Source organism: Taeniopygia guttata, chromosome 11, assembly GCF_048771995.1.
Source record: "Taeniopygia guttata chromosome 11, bTaeGut7.mat, whole genome shotgun sequence".
NCBI lineage: Eukaryota > Metazoa > Chordata > Aves > Passeriformes > Estrildidae > Taeniopygia > Taeniopygia guttata.
Window position 1 is genome coordinate 10,885,740 of NC_133036.1, and position 13,276 is coordinate 10,899,015.

Genomic DNA, 13,276 nt, shown 5'->3' on the forward strand with positions numbered 1-13,276 from the left:
ATGGTGATGGTGATGGTGATTGATGATGATGGTGATTGATGATGATGATGATGGTGCTGCTGCTGCTGGTGATGATGGTGATTGATGATGATGATGATGATGATGCTGGTGATGGTGATGGCGATTGATGATGGTGCTGATGATGATGATGCTGATGATGATGATGCTGGTGATGATGCTGGTGATGGTGATGGCAATTGATGATGGTGCTGATGATGATGATGCTGATGCTGGTGATGGTGATGGCGATTGATGATGGTGCTGCTGATGATGATGATGCTGATGCTGGTGATGGTGATGGCAATTGATGATGGTGCTGATGATGATGATGATGCTGATGGCAATTGATGATGGTGCTGATGATGATGATGCTGATGCTGGTGATGATGATGGCAATTGATGATGATGCTGATGATGATGATGATGATGATGCTGATGATGGTGATGGCGATTGATGATGATGATGCTGATGCTGGTGATGGTGATGGCAATTGATGATGGTGCTGGTGATAGATGATGATGATGATGATGATGGTGCTGCTGCTGGTGATGATGGTGATTGATGATGCTGATGATGCTGGTGATGGTGATGGCGATTGATGACGATGCTGATGAAGGCCCGGTTCTCTCGTGCCCGCTTTGTCCTCGAGCTGACCTCTGCGGCCCCGCTGGGCCGGGTGGGAGCACACAAAGGCGGTGTATTCCATGCTTTAATTACTGCCGCAATCACAACACGGAGCCGCTGTCAGTGAGAGATAGCTCGGCACCGCCGGCTGGGATCCTCGCCACTCGGGGCTTGTAACTAAAACTGCAGGATTAATTTGATTAATTGATAGAATTATTTTCCAAACTACTCTTTTGTTTATGGAGGCTTAAAATGCTCGCTGCCTGCACCCTCCTGGTGTGTTGCAGAGTGGAGATAAAGTGGCTGAAAATAATTAGTATGGCTTAATTTAGGGAAAAAAATAACCTCAAAAGAATTTTGCAGAAAATTTAAGGCGGCACATTTTACTTTGTTTTGGCAGGAAATATTATGGAGCTGGAAATGGGACTTTTATGTTTTCCCTGTGCTATATTTCACCAGGGCAGCAAACCTGCAGGGCGGAGGAGGAGAATTTCATGCCTGGTTATTGCCAGAGATATCCCACACCTCCAGATTCATCACCTGGGCACCTGGAAATGAGTCTCCTGGGAGCCAGGGGAATGCTGCAGGGATGGGACCCGTCCCCAGGGACCCCTTCCCAAAGCTGCACCCATTTCATGGAAGCCCAAGACATGAGTGACAGCTGCCTCAGGCTCTGCTCCCTCTGGAATGCAACTCCCCAGGGGGATGTTTGCATCATCCCCACATCTTTGAGGGCTGAATTATTTAATTAATCCTTTCCCTTCTAAATGTGAGTAGTTTTTTTCCCCACCCTGCTCTCACCCACATCCCAGTGTCTCAGTCCCCCCCACCCATCATCTCCCCTGAGCTCCCTAAAGCCCCCGGGTTTGCTGAGTCCTGCATGATCCGGTGGCGTTTGTCACTTGGGAGATAGCAGGGCCCTGTCACCCTAATTCCAGTGAGGACACAAAGCCGGGCAGCTTCTCCTGGCTGGGGATTAACTCCCTGCTCAGCAGGGGCCAGCAGCACAGGGAGGCTCCTGTGCACATCTGGGGGTCCCAGCCCTGCACCCCCCGGGACATGGGGCCGGTCTGCAGCCACATCCTCAGGGCTGGGACAGCTCCAGGCCCCAGGGGTGACAGGGTGGGTCTGATGGGGGGTGTCTGCAATTGATGGAGCCCCTCAGGGGGGTGGGGGGGATTTCTTGGCTTCTTGCCACCACCCAAAATTTTCCTCAAGCTGCTTGCTCTTCAAGCCCCGCCCCAAATCCAGCCAGCCTTTCTTTTCTCAGCCTCACATCCAAGTTTCTGAGCCAGAGGTGCTTTAAGCCTCTCCATAAAGCCTGGAGGATAACGGGATCCACCATGGTTGTCACGCTGCAAGCTGAAGATTTAGAAATTTCTTTTTCTTGCTTTTGACTCAAATCTGGCCGTTCCTTGCACAGCAAGAATTTAAACCCAGCTCCCACCTTCCTTCCCAGGGAGTGTGACAGGGACCACACGTAGCAGCGGGATCCTGCAGCCCTGGTGCTGAATCCACGCAGGAAAACCTGGAGCCCTGGGGGTGTGAACAGGAGCACAGGAGCCATGCAGCCCCCAGGGATGCCATCCTGCCAGCAGCGATGCTTCTGAAGCCCAGGAATTGCTTGGATTTCTCCTTTTAGGAGTTAGAACATCATTCCTACAGAAGATCAATAAGAGAGAAAGGGGAAATAAGCCCTGAGACATGCCAGCCTTGGATTTGGGATGTGGGGGCTGCTCATCCACACATTCCCACCTGGTTTCAGGAGCATCCCAGCATCATTTGTGCCTGGGGAGGTTTAGGTTGGATATTGGGAAGGTTGGTCCAGCCGTGGCTCAGCTGCTCAGGGCAGTGGTGGAGCCCCCATCCCTGCAGGGATTTAAAAACCACATGGATGTGGCACTTGGGGACATGGTTCAGTGGTGGCCTTGGCAGTGCTGGGGCCCGATGATCTTGGAGGCTTTTCAAACATAAATAATTCCACGGCTGGGATTTGGTTTAATCCCAAACCCTTCCACGCTGCCACAGCAGCTCCCGGGAGCCCGGAATTCCACAGCAGCATCTCTGCACAGGACGTGCCCAAGTCAGGGAGGAACATGCCCAAACTGTGCCCAAACCGTGCCCAAACCGTGCCCAAACCATGCCCAAACCATGCCCAAACCGTGCCCAAACCGTGCCCAAACCGTGCCCATGTTTTGCTCCTGCTACGTCCAAGCCACGTCCCACCCTCGGAGGACCCCGGGCTGTTGGCAGCCACCCGAGGCTGAGCCACAGGCAGGTGACAAGTGGCACCCAGGGCCAGGTTCTCCTGCCAGCAGGTGGCAGGGCCCTTCTGCAGGTGGGGCACCGCGATGCCAGTCCTCCCTCTTGGGACAAAAAAACCCTAAAATAGGATATTTTGAACTGGAGAAAAGCTTGTTTTGGAGCCTGGGCAAACCGTGCCAGCGGCCAGTGCCATCAGCTGGCACTGGGGGCTCAGCACAGCCCCCCAAAATGCCCTCCCAGCCATCCCTGAGCCCTGAAATCCAGCAGAGGCAGCGCCTCGGCTCTTCCCATTGACATTCCTGCGCCGCCGCCTCCTCTCTAATAATATCAGGCCAGATTAATTGGCACTAATACAAATGTACACAGCTCCATAAAAAGATGTCACCACGCTCACAATGGGGGGAACGGCTGCTCCCGCATTATCTCTGCTCTGCAGGCGTGTAATTCACTCCTCGGGAAAACACGCTATTTATTCGGCTCCCCTGGAACAATCTCTCTGCAAACACCCACCACGGCCCCGGGAAGGGAGCAGGGAGACACCCAGCCCTGCCGCTGGCACCGCCACCGTGACACTTTTCCCCGTGCAGGGCCACCCATGGGTGCCCCCAGGGGATGGGGCAGCGGGATGTGGGATTTGGGGATCCAGCCCTTGGGTGGTGGTTGAGCCCGAGGATTGTCAGCCCTGGGGGGGTCTAAGTGGCTCAGGGATAGTGCCAAAAAGGGAATTAAAGGGATGTTGGCAAGGAATGTGCCAGGGGAAGGGCTGCAACCTGTTTCCTTCGCTGCCCAGGGCACAGCAGTAGCACCCACTGGCTCCAGCGAGGCTTTGGGGGCATTTTTTTTGGTGTGGCAATGTCCCCTCGCCCACTCGAGATGCTGCCGCTGCTTCTCCCAGCACAAAGAGCCAGGGGCAGCTTCTTCCAGACCATCCCCCTACTTGCTGCCTGCCAAGGAGAGGAAATTTGGGTGCCTCATCCCTGTTCGCCCACCCCCAGCCCCTCGAAGCCGCTCAATTAACGATGCTGTGTTTAATTAAACGCTTGTCTAATTATCTGGGCGCAAGCAAACACGCCAGGTGAACGGCACAGGAGCTGTGGGGGCATCCGTGGATGTGCCAGAGGGACCCCAGCCCCAAAATCCCCGCAGCTGAGGCGGGAGAGCCCCGAAATCCCCATCAGAGGCACCAGGAGTGGCACAGAGGGCCCGGCAGAGCCGGCTGGGAAGGAGGGAAAGGCTCTGGAAAAGCAGAGCTGCTCCCCCAGCGGGGTTGGTCTCCAGCAAGGCCGAGATTTGAGGCCACTCGAGGTGAAAGGCGCCGCCAGCATCATTTTGGGGGGTGGTCAGCCAAGGGGGGGCCAGCAGAGCCTTGTCCTCAGCAGCATCTCCCTCCTTCCATAGGGGTTTTTTTAATTTTTTTTTTCTCCCCTGGATTTCTTCTTAATTCCTAACTTAATTTCTTTTGACATCCTCATTGCCGGTTTGACCTCTTTACTGGAATCATGCGCTGCTTAAAACTCATTATCCCACCATTGAAACAGGAAGTTAATTAAAAACCCTTTAAAAAAAGAAAAAGAAAAGGGGGGAAGAAAAAGCACATCCCATGTCCGGGGAGAGATGGAGAAGGGATATGACCAAGCTGTGCCGTGTCCCCACAGCCCACCAGCCCCCTCCATTGATCCAAAAACTCCACTGTTATTTGGGGACCACCAGCTGTCCCCACAGGCAAATCCCCCTGATCCGAGGGCAAACTCCAGTTTGGGAGAAATGATTATTTTTCACAGGACAATATTCCCGTTATGGATTCAAAATCGAAGCGGCTCCTGTTTAACCCACATTTCACCCCAAAATTTCTTCATGCTCACAGGTCACCTGGCTGGGATGATGCCAAGGGGGGACCCCAGGACGCCTACACCACCCCAGGGTGTCCCCCACCCTGAGCCAGGGTCACGGTGGCCGTGGAAGTGACAAGGGGGAGGTATTGGAGATTCATCTGAAAATGAGAGAGGTTCTAAGGGATCCAAAAGAGTCTCTGGGGAAGGTTTGGGGAACCCCATAAGAGGCTTTGAGCATCTGAGACAGATGGAGCAGAACCCAGGGAGGGCACTGAGCTTCCAGCGGGGGCATCGCTGTGGATGGAGGAGCTCCCAGAGCCATCCCAAGGGACCCCAAAGGTGAATTTGGGCACCCCAAAGAAGAATTGAAGACCCCCAAAGGGGAAATTCGGGATGCTGGAGGCGGGTTGTGAAACCCACAAAGGGGGAAAGAGCGGGGGTGGTCAGAGACCCAAAGGGGAGGGCGGAGGCTCTCAGAGCGGGGTTGGGGACACCTTTGGGATCATTTTTGGGGAACGGGGTGGGGGGGGGAAAGCGGAGCGCCGAGGCCACGCCCCCCGCGCCGTGAGGCCACGCCCCCGCGCCGTTAAGCCCCGCCCCCCGGCGGCGCCGCGCGCCATCCGGTGGGCGTGGCCGGCGGGGGGCGGGGGCCTATGGGCGGCCGCGGCGGCGGCGCTGGCCCCGCCCCCCCCGCAGCGCTCCGCGGGTTTGATCCGGCGCGGCGCCCATTGAGAAAATCCCGCGGCGGCGGCGGCGGCGGCTTCGCTCCGCCGAGCACGGCCCGGCCCGGCCCCGGCCCCGGCCCCGGCCCCGGCCACGCGGGCGGGAGGGCGGGCGGGCATGCGAGCAGCCGGGGGCCCGCCCGCCGCCACCCACCTGCCGCCCGCCCAGCCGCCAGCCGGGGCGCCGGGCTCGCCCCTCGCCGAGCGATGTCCAGGAGGAAACAGAGCAACCCCCGGCAGATCAAACGTGAGTCGCCGCTACCGCCATCCCCTTCGTTGTTCCTTGCTGGCTGCACCGCTCCCCATCCCGCCGCCACCCCCCTACCACCTCCCCGTGCCTCTTTTATTTTTTTGCACCCCTCCCTCGGTCCGCTCGGGACACACCCGGGACACACCCGGGACGGCCGCCGTGGGTGCCGGTTCCCGCTACCGGCCCATCGCCTGTCCCCGCCGCTCCCCCCCTCCCGCGCCGCCTCCCCCCCGCCCCAGCGCGGTGGCTCCGGTACCGGCTCCCGATGGGGGCCCCGATAAGGCTTTAAAATATTCCGTTCTGCAAGTCCCGTCCTGATAACATCGCTCTGTCGGGACGGCCTGAAATTGTGATCTTATCTCCGCCGCCTGCCTCCCATCCAGCGCCGGCAGCCAGGGCCGGGGGCTCCCCAAACCTCCCCCCGGGGCTCCCCATCGCCGCCGGGCCACCCCAGCCCTGCCACGGGCTCCTCATCCCGGCTACGGGCGGCTCACCCTGCCGGGGGCTCCCCACCCACCCTGGGGCACCCCAGCCCTGCCCGGGGCTGCTCACAGCGCCCTGACCCCGCCAGGGTTCCCCTTCCCGCACCGGGACCCCCGTTATCCTGGGCGCTGCTGGACCCGCCGTGCCATCGTCCCCATCGTGTGCCACCCTCCCCACCGGCCACGCTGTCCTTGTCGCCCCCACCGTGCCCGGTGCCCCCCGGGTCGCGCTTTGCATCCCAGCCCAGGTGGGACGTCCACCAGCCGTGGGGTCCCCCGGGATTTGGGGCGCATCCCTGTCCCTCCCTGCGGATCGGGGTTTGCAGAGGGTCGCGCTGCCCACCACGCTCCGGCCCTTCGGGATCTTCTTTTGCTCCAGCGAGGATGTACCAGCAAGGCAGAGAAATCCTGCAAAGTGCTGGAAGTTTTTTGGTGCCGGGCTCAGCTTGGTTTTTCTCCTTCCTCTCCGGTGTGTGTGTGTGTTTTTTTTTCTTTCCCCCTCGAGTCGATGGAAGCTGGTGATAAGAGGGAGATGGGAGGATAGCAAAGGCTGGCCACCATGTGATAATCTACCTTTATCTTTCTCCTGAAATAATTGCAAGGCTGAGTTGCACCTACCTGTTTCCCTGCCTGGGGTGATTGCTGTGGTGATAACACTCAGCTAGACTTTTACCCGGGGAGAGTTAAAAATAGTCCCAGCTGCCTCCTTTTTTTTTTTTTTTCTTTTTTTTTTTTTTACGGGATACTTTTCTCCTTTGGCTTTCTCCAACTTCCGCGGCTTTATTTCACCAAAAAAACCCTGTCTGGGTAACTCCAGCTCCTTCAGCGAGCGGCAGCGCTGGGATGCCGCCGCTCCCTGCGGGATTCTTTCCACTGGTGGGATGCCCACCACAGCACCCACCAGCGTGGATTTTACCGGGCAAACCGAGACAGGACGAAGCCGTGGCAGCTCGGCCGGGCGGCTCCTCCTCGGTATCTCCTTCCTCTGCTGCTTTTCTGCAGAGATGTGAAGAAATGATAAAGTGGGAGGCTGATCTCAGGCCGCCGGCGATGGCCAAAACTGATTAAAAAGCTGAGAGCTTGGAAGCCTTCCTGTATGTGTCAACATGAAAACAGTCATTAGAGGCGGCGAGCGGCGAGAGCGCCCTGCGCTGCTCCATCAGGGAAGGTATGCATGAATCAGGGCTCCGGTAACCAGACTCCTCTCATGTACAGACCGGACCTGTTTCCACAAAGTCTATCCTTCCTTATCATCTCGGCTGGAGCATTAAAAACCTCCTCCAGATCGCTATCTGCTGATTTTATTTTCCTGGGTGACGCGATGTTCTCCGCTCTGGCTTCGCCTTCTCTTGTGGGGTTGGGGTTTTGTTGTGTTTAATATTTTTTTTTTTGGGTTTTTTATTATTTTTTTTGAAGCCTGATGCGAGGCGCAGATTAAAGCTCGCGGGGAGATCGCCGGGAGAGCGGGCGATCGCCAGCAGAGATAAGACAAAGATCAGACACCGGACTATATTTAACCAGCTGCTTTAACCTTCCTCTTCTCGCTGCCTTTCCGGGCTGGAGCCGTGCGGGGATGGAGGGGCCGGGGGTGCCGCTCCCCCCGGCAGCGGCGCTGGGGAGGCTTTGAAAGCCGATTGCATCGCGATGGTGGCTTTTGATAGCAGAGAAAACACCCCGAGCATCTCTCCCTTTCATTTTTGGGGGTTCCTGCCCGCAGAGGACAGTTTCCATCCCTGCCTGTACCACCAACCTCCCTGCAGCTGCTTCTGCCTTATGGGGTGATTTTTTTTTTTTTCTCTTTTTCTTTTTTTTTTTTTTTGTGTGTGTCTGTCTTTTGTTCTGCTGGTAGATAGATGTGAGGGGCTGATAGGGAGCAGGAGCTGATCTCCAACCCAGATAGCCTGTTATATTTATTAACTTCAAACATGGGAGCGCGGGCGCCCAGCTGATGAGCGAGGCTCTGGCAGCTGCCGGTGCTTTCACAGCGCCGGGTCCTGCGATGGGGGAGCCCGATAAGCAAGAGATTGATCTCATCGCGCTGATGTGCCTCCCCCTCCCTTGTTCTTTCAATACAGATTTTTTTATTATTTTTTTGCTCCTAAGCAAGCTGGAAGCGAATGTTTTGTCAGAGTTGCAGGGGCCTGTTTGTGGTTATTATTTTTTTTTTATGGTGGTTTTATTTTTTTTTTCCTTTCCCCTTTTTGTTCTGCGCTCAGCTACAGTAGATCTGAGCTCCTGATAAGCGCCAAGCCCCGATCTCCATCCTGATGAGATTGCCAGGGCTGATAAGGACCACTTATCTCTCCCCACCAGACCGGAGCAGGATTCGCTACAACAACAAACCCAGCGAAGAGGGGCAAAAGGGCTCCAACAATTTGTTCCACTGCAAATGTGATTAACGCAAGGCACTTTAATTATCTGATGGGGGGCAGCTGCGTGTGTGTTTTTATTTCTCAAGGTGGTGGGGTGGTTTTCCCCCCCTCCACGTGCTCCGTGAAGCGAGCTGGGCTGAGAAGCCGAGCTCTCCCAGCTCCTGTTATCGGCTGCAGATGTTGCATTAGTTTGATGAGAGCTTTGACTTTTTTTTTGATGATTATCTCCCATTCTGCTCCGCCGAGCGAACGCGCGAGGTGAAAACACCGTCATATTTCATAATTTTGCGTGTGGATCTTCTTTAATTGCTATTAGATGGTGTCAGATAAGGAGTGCGATCTGCGCTGTTGCCGTCTCTTGATATGGGGCGTGTTGGGTCGGGTGGTTTTATTTTTTCCCTTCCTCCTGCACGCTCAGGGGCTGCTCCCCGGTCCCGCGTGGGCTCGGCGGCGATGCCGGGAAGGGGATGGTGGAGCCGGGCAGGGGTGGCCGTGGGAGAGGAGTCCTTCCCCCTTCCCGGGAGCCTGGAAAATTGCGTTTCTCTTACAGATGACAGTGGCCAAGCCAGCGTCTATTTTTAGCGGCGGCGTGGTGAGCCGGTGGCGTGGGATGCTCCCGGCACGCCTCCTGCCCGCTCCTTCCCGCTGCCTTCCCTCCCTGAGTCCTTCCCTTTCAGGGGACTCTGTTTCAACCTCCTCCTCTTGTTGCTTTTTTCTTTTTTTGCCTGTTTTTCCCTCTGCGCTCTGATGAGACTGCACTTTTCCATCCCCACCACCGCCGTGCCTCAGTTTCCCTGTCCGCGCCTCTGGGCTGGGGATGTTTGGGGAGGTGCTACCCCCGGGGTGCTCCGTGGGGTGGGGAGGGTTTGCTCCCGGGATCAGCCAGGTCCCGGCAGAACCTCCCAGCTCCGCTCCCAAAACCGGAATTTTCTGCACATCCCGGGGCTCCCTCAGCCTCCCAGCCCCCCCTGTACCCCACTCGTGGCATCCCCAGGGTGGCATCCCCGTGTGCCACGTGTGTGCTACACCCACGGGTGCTGCCTGCCTGCCAACCCCTCCCCTCTTGTGCAAACACCCCGAGGCTTTTGCCAGCCCTGGCGCGGTGGCATTGGAGCTGCCAGGGGCGCGGGTGGCAAAGCCCCGTGGCACAGCTGCCCCCGCAGTGGCTCTGCCCATCCCCACTGCCACCGGCCTCTTGGGACGTGCCGTGGGTGACATCAGGGACTCCCAGGGCTGGGGGAGCATCGTGGTCCCCACGGGTGGGGTGGGATGGGGAAGTGACCCGTGGGATGAGCCCAGCGTGGGGAGCTCTCCCAGCCCATCCCCACATGTTTCCCACAAGCCACATTCCTGCCCCGTGGAGGGGCTGCCCCAGCCTCGGGTGATGCTGGAAGAAGTTTCCCTCCTCTTCCACAGCCGGTGCTGCAGGTGTGAGCATCCCTGCAGGCCCCAGCTCCAGGAGAAGGGTTGGCAGCTGGTGGCCAAGGGGACAGCTCAGAGCGGGAAATCCGTTCACCATGGATTCACCATATCCATTCACCATGGATTCACCATATCCATTCACCATGGATAAGGTGGATGGATTCACCATGGATTCACCATATCCATTCACCATGGATAAGGTGGATGCATTCACCATATCCATTCACCATGGATTCACCATATCCATTCACCATGGATTCACCATATCCATTCACCATGGATAAGGTGGATGCATTCACCATGGATTCACCATGGATTCACCATGGATTCACCATGGATTCACCATGGATTCACCATGGATTCACCATGGATTCACCATGGATTCACCATGGATTCACCATATCCATTCACCATGGATAAGGTGGATGGATTCACCATATCCATTCACCATATCCATTCACCATATCCATTCACCATATCCATTCACCATATCCATTCACCATATCCATTCACCATATCCATTCACCATATCCATTCACCATATCCATTCACCATATCCATTCACCATGGATAAGGTGGATGGATTCACCGTGGATTCACCAGTTGGATGCATTCACCATATCCATTCACCATGGATTTACCATATCCATTCACCATATCCATTCACCATGGATTCACCATATCCATTCACCATGGATAAGGTGGATGGATTCACCATGGATTCCCCATATCCATTCACCATGGATAAGGGAGAGATGGCACTGCTGCCCAGCGCCACCACCCCGTGCCCTGTCAGCCGCGCCAGCTCCAGAGGCTCTGCCAGCAGCTCCTTCCAGGGCCCGTGGGCGCCGGGGTTGGGTTGGTTTTGTGTCTGCAGCTGCTCTTCCTCCTCCTGAGCCCCTGGGGGACGCCCCCACACTGTCCCCAGTGTGGGCACAGAGCCACGTTGACGGACTGTCCCTGGCACCCCAGGGAAGGCACCTCCAGCCGGGATTCACACCTCGGCATCCAGGGTTGGGCAAGGTCTTATTTTCCACAGTGAATCACGAGGCCACCGAGCAAGCTGCAGCTTCCCCTTTGGCCAAGTTGTGATGGGGCCAGCAGGGCGAGCAGGCTTTGGGAGGAAAGCAATCCTTTCCCCAGGGTGCTGCAGGAATTGTGCGAGGAGGCAGTGCCACGGCACAGGTGATCCGAGATTCCTGGAGAGGGGCAGAGCCCCTGGGATGGCAGCGGGGCCGCCTGGCATCACCCCAAAGGCATCACTGTGCCCACATCATCCCTGCACAGGGATCGCCGTGCTGTGGGACATTCCCAGCCCTGAGGGGACACCCACATCCTTGGGAAAGGAAAGGACAGCGCTGCCCAAGGTGGGAGCAGCAGGGCTGGGCATGGAGCTGCTGGGCCCTGCGTGCTGCTGGTGGATTTGGGGCCAAACGCAGCTGTGCTGGCCGAAGGAAGAGGATGTTTTGAGGATGTTTTCCGTCCGTCCTGCTGCAAAAAAAAAGCCATGATCCACCTTGGGAAACATTGCTGTGGAGGGAAAAGCAGCCCAGAGCTTCCACAGAGGCACAGCCAGAGCTGAGAGCCGCCGCTGCCCGGAGAGAGGGATGTGAGCAACGGGGGCACGGCAGGAGCGAGGAACCCGGAGCTGCTCCGAATCCAACACTGAAGAAGTTGGAAAAGGCCTCTGTGCCAGCCCTGCACCGCCCTCCACCTCTGCTCCGTGCCGAGGACGTGGATTTTTCTTCCCTTGGGGCCAAGGAATCGGCTCCCCCACTTTGGAGAAGAGCAGGAATGGAAGCAGGAGGCCAATATCTCCTTTTTTTCTGCGCCACGTCCCATGACTGCCTTTGCTGCCTGACTCAGGGCTTTTGGCCGCTCCAGCTTGGCCGGGCTGTGTCCTGCTGCTCCTTTTATCAGGAAAGTTCAAGTGTTTCGGGGTAATACAGTTCCCTCTTCCGATGGCTGCCCGGTAAAGGCTCCACATTGTTCCTGCAGCAACATGTTTTTTTGGAAGGGCTGAAATGCCGAAAGGAATGCAACTGCTGACCTTGGGCTGCAGTGGGGTTAAGGAGTGTGTGCCTATGAGTCACTCCAGATAAGAGCCTTCCACGGCTTTTTTCCTCCAAAATAATTCTTTATCTCCTCTTTCTCACATCAACATATTTTCTTGACATCTCCCATTCGATAGTGCGTGGAGGAAATGTGCTCCTCTAATTTGTTCATCTGATGAAATGTGGATCCATTGTTTTCCCTCGGCCTTGGCCGGCCGGGAGCTGACCCCGGGATTTGGGGATGCACCTCCGAGTCAGTGCCAGGGCTTGGGGATGCTCGGTGGGGTCGGGGTCCTGGAGCTTTGGGAGTGCTCAGTAAGATCATGGAGATTTTGGGGTCAGTGCCTGGGTTTTTGGGATGTTGGATGGGGTCGGGGCCAGGAGCCTTGGCAGTATTTAGGATTGGTGTCTGCGTTTTTGGGGATGCTTGGTGGGGTCAGTGGCTGGAGGTTTTTGGGGTGTTCAGTGGGGTCAGTGCCTGGAGCTTTGGGAATGTTTAGGAATGGTGCCTGCAGTTTTGGGAATGCAAACCCAGGGTTTGGGGATGTTTGATGTGGTCGGTACCCCTTGCTTTTGGGGTGGGTGCTCAGGATTTTGGGAATTTTTGGCACCCTGGACTTTAGGGATTCCCTACAGATTCCCGGGGCTTTAAGGATGTGCCTTGTGGGCAGTGCCCAGGAATTTATGGATGCTTGAATGAGTTTTGGGGGATGCACCTTAAGGCTGTGCCTGAGGCTGTGGGGATGCTCAGCAGGGTCAGTCCCTGTAGCTTCGGGAATGTGCCTTGGCATGGTGCCCAGGGTTTTGGGGTGCTGGATCAGGTTGGTGCCTGGCATTTGGGGTGCTTGATCAGGTTGGTGCCTGGCGTTTTGGTGTGCTTGATCAGGTCTGTGCCTGGCGTTTTGGGGTGCTTGATGACATTGGTGCCTGGTGTTTTGGGGTGCTTGAGGAGATTGGTGCCTGGCGTTTTGGGGTGCTTGATCTGGTCGGTGCCTGGCGTTTTGGGGTTCTTGAGGAGATTGGTGCCTGGTGTTGTGGGGTGCTTGAAGAGATTGGTGCCTGGCGTTTTGGGGTGCTTGATCAGATTGGTGCTTGGTGTTTTGGGGTGCTTGATCAGGTCTGTGCCTGGCGTTTTGGGGTGCTTGATCAGGCTGGTGCCTGGCGTTTTGGGGTTCTTGAGGAGATTGGTGCCTGGCATTTTGGGGTGCTTGATGAGATTGTTGCCTGGCATTTTGGGGATGCTTGATGAGAT

General features: G+C 56.6%; 1 protein-coding gene across 1 annotated transcript in view; it reads left to right on the top strand.

Moving 5' to 3' along the window:
- Positions 1-5,343: 5,343 nt before the first annotated feature.
- The window catches only part of ZFPM1 (zinc finger protein, FOG family member 1), a 38,087-nt gene continuing 30,154 nt past the window's right edge, over positions 5,344-13,276 (top strand). Inside the window, exon 1 of the mRNA XM_032750475.3 lies at positions 5,344-5,691. Coding sequence (XP_032606366.3) covers positions 5,376-5,691 — 316 coding nt within the window. The 5' untranslated portion in view covers positions 5,344-5,375. The remainder of the gene's footprint in view (positions 5,692-13,276) is intronic.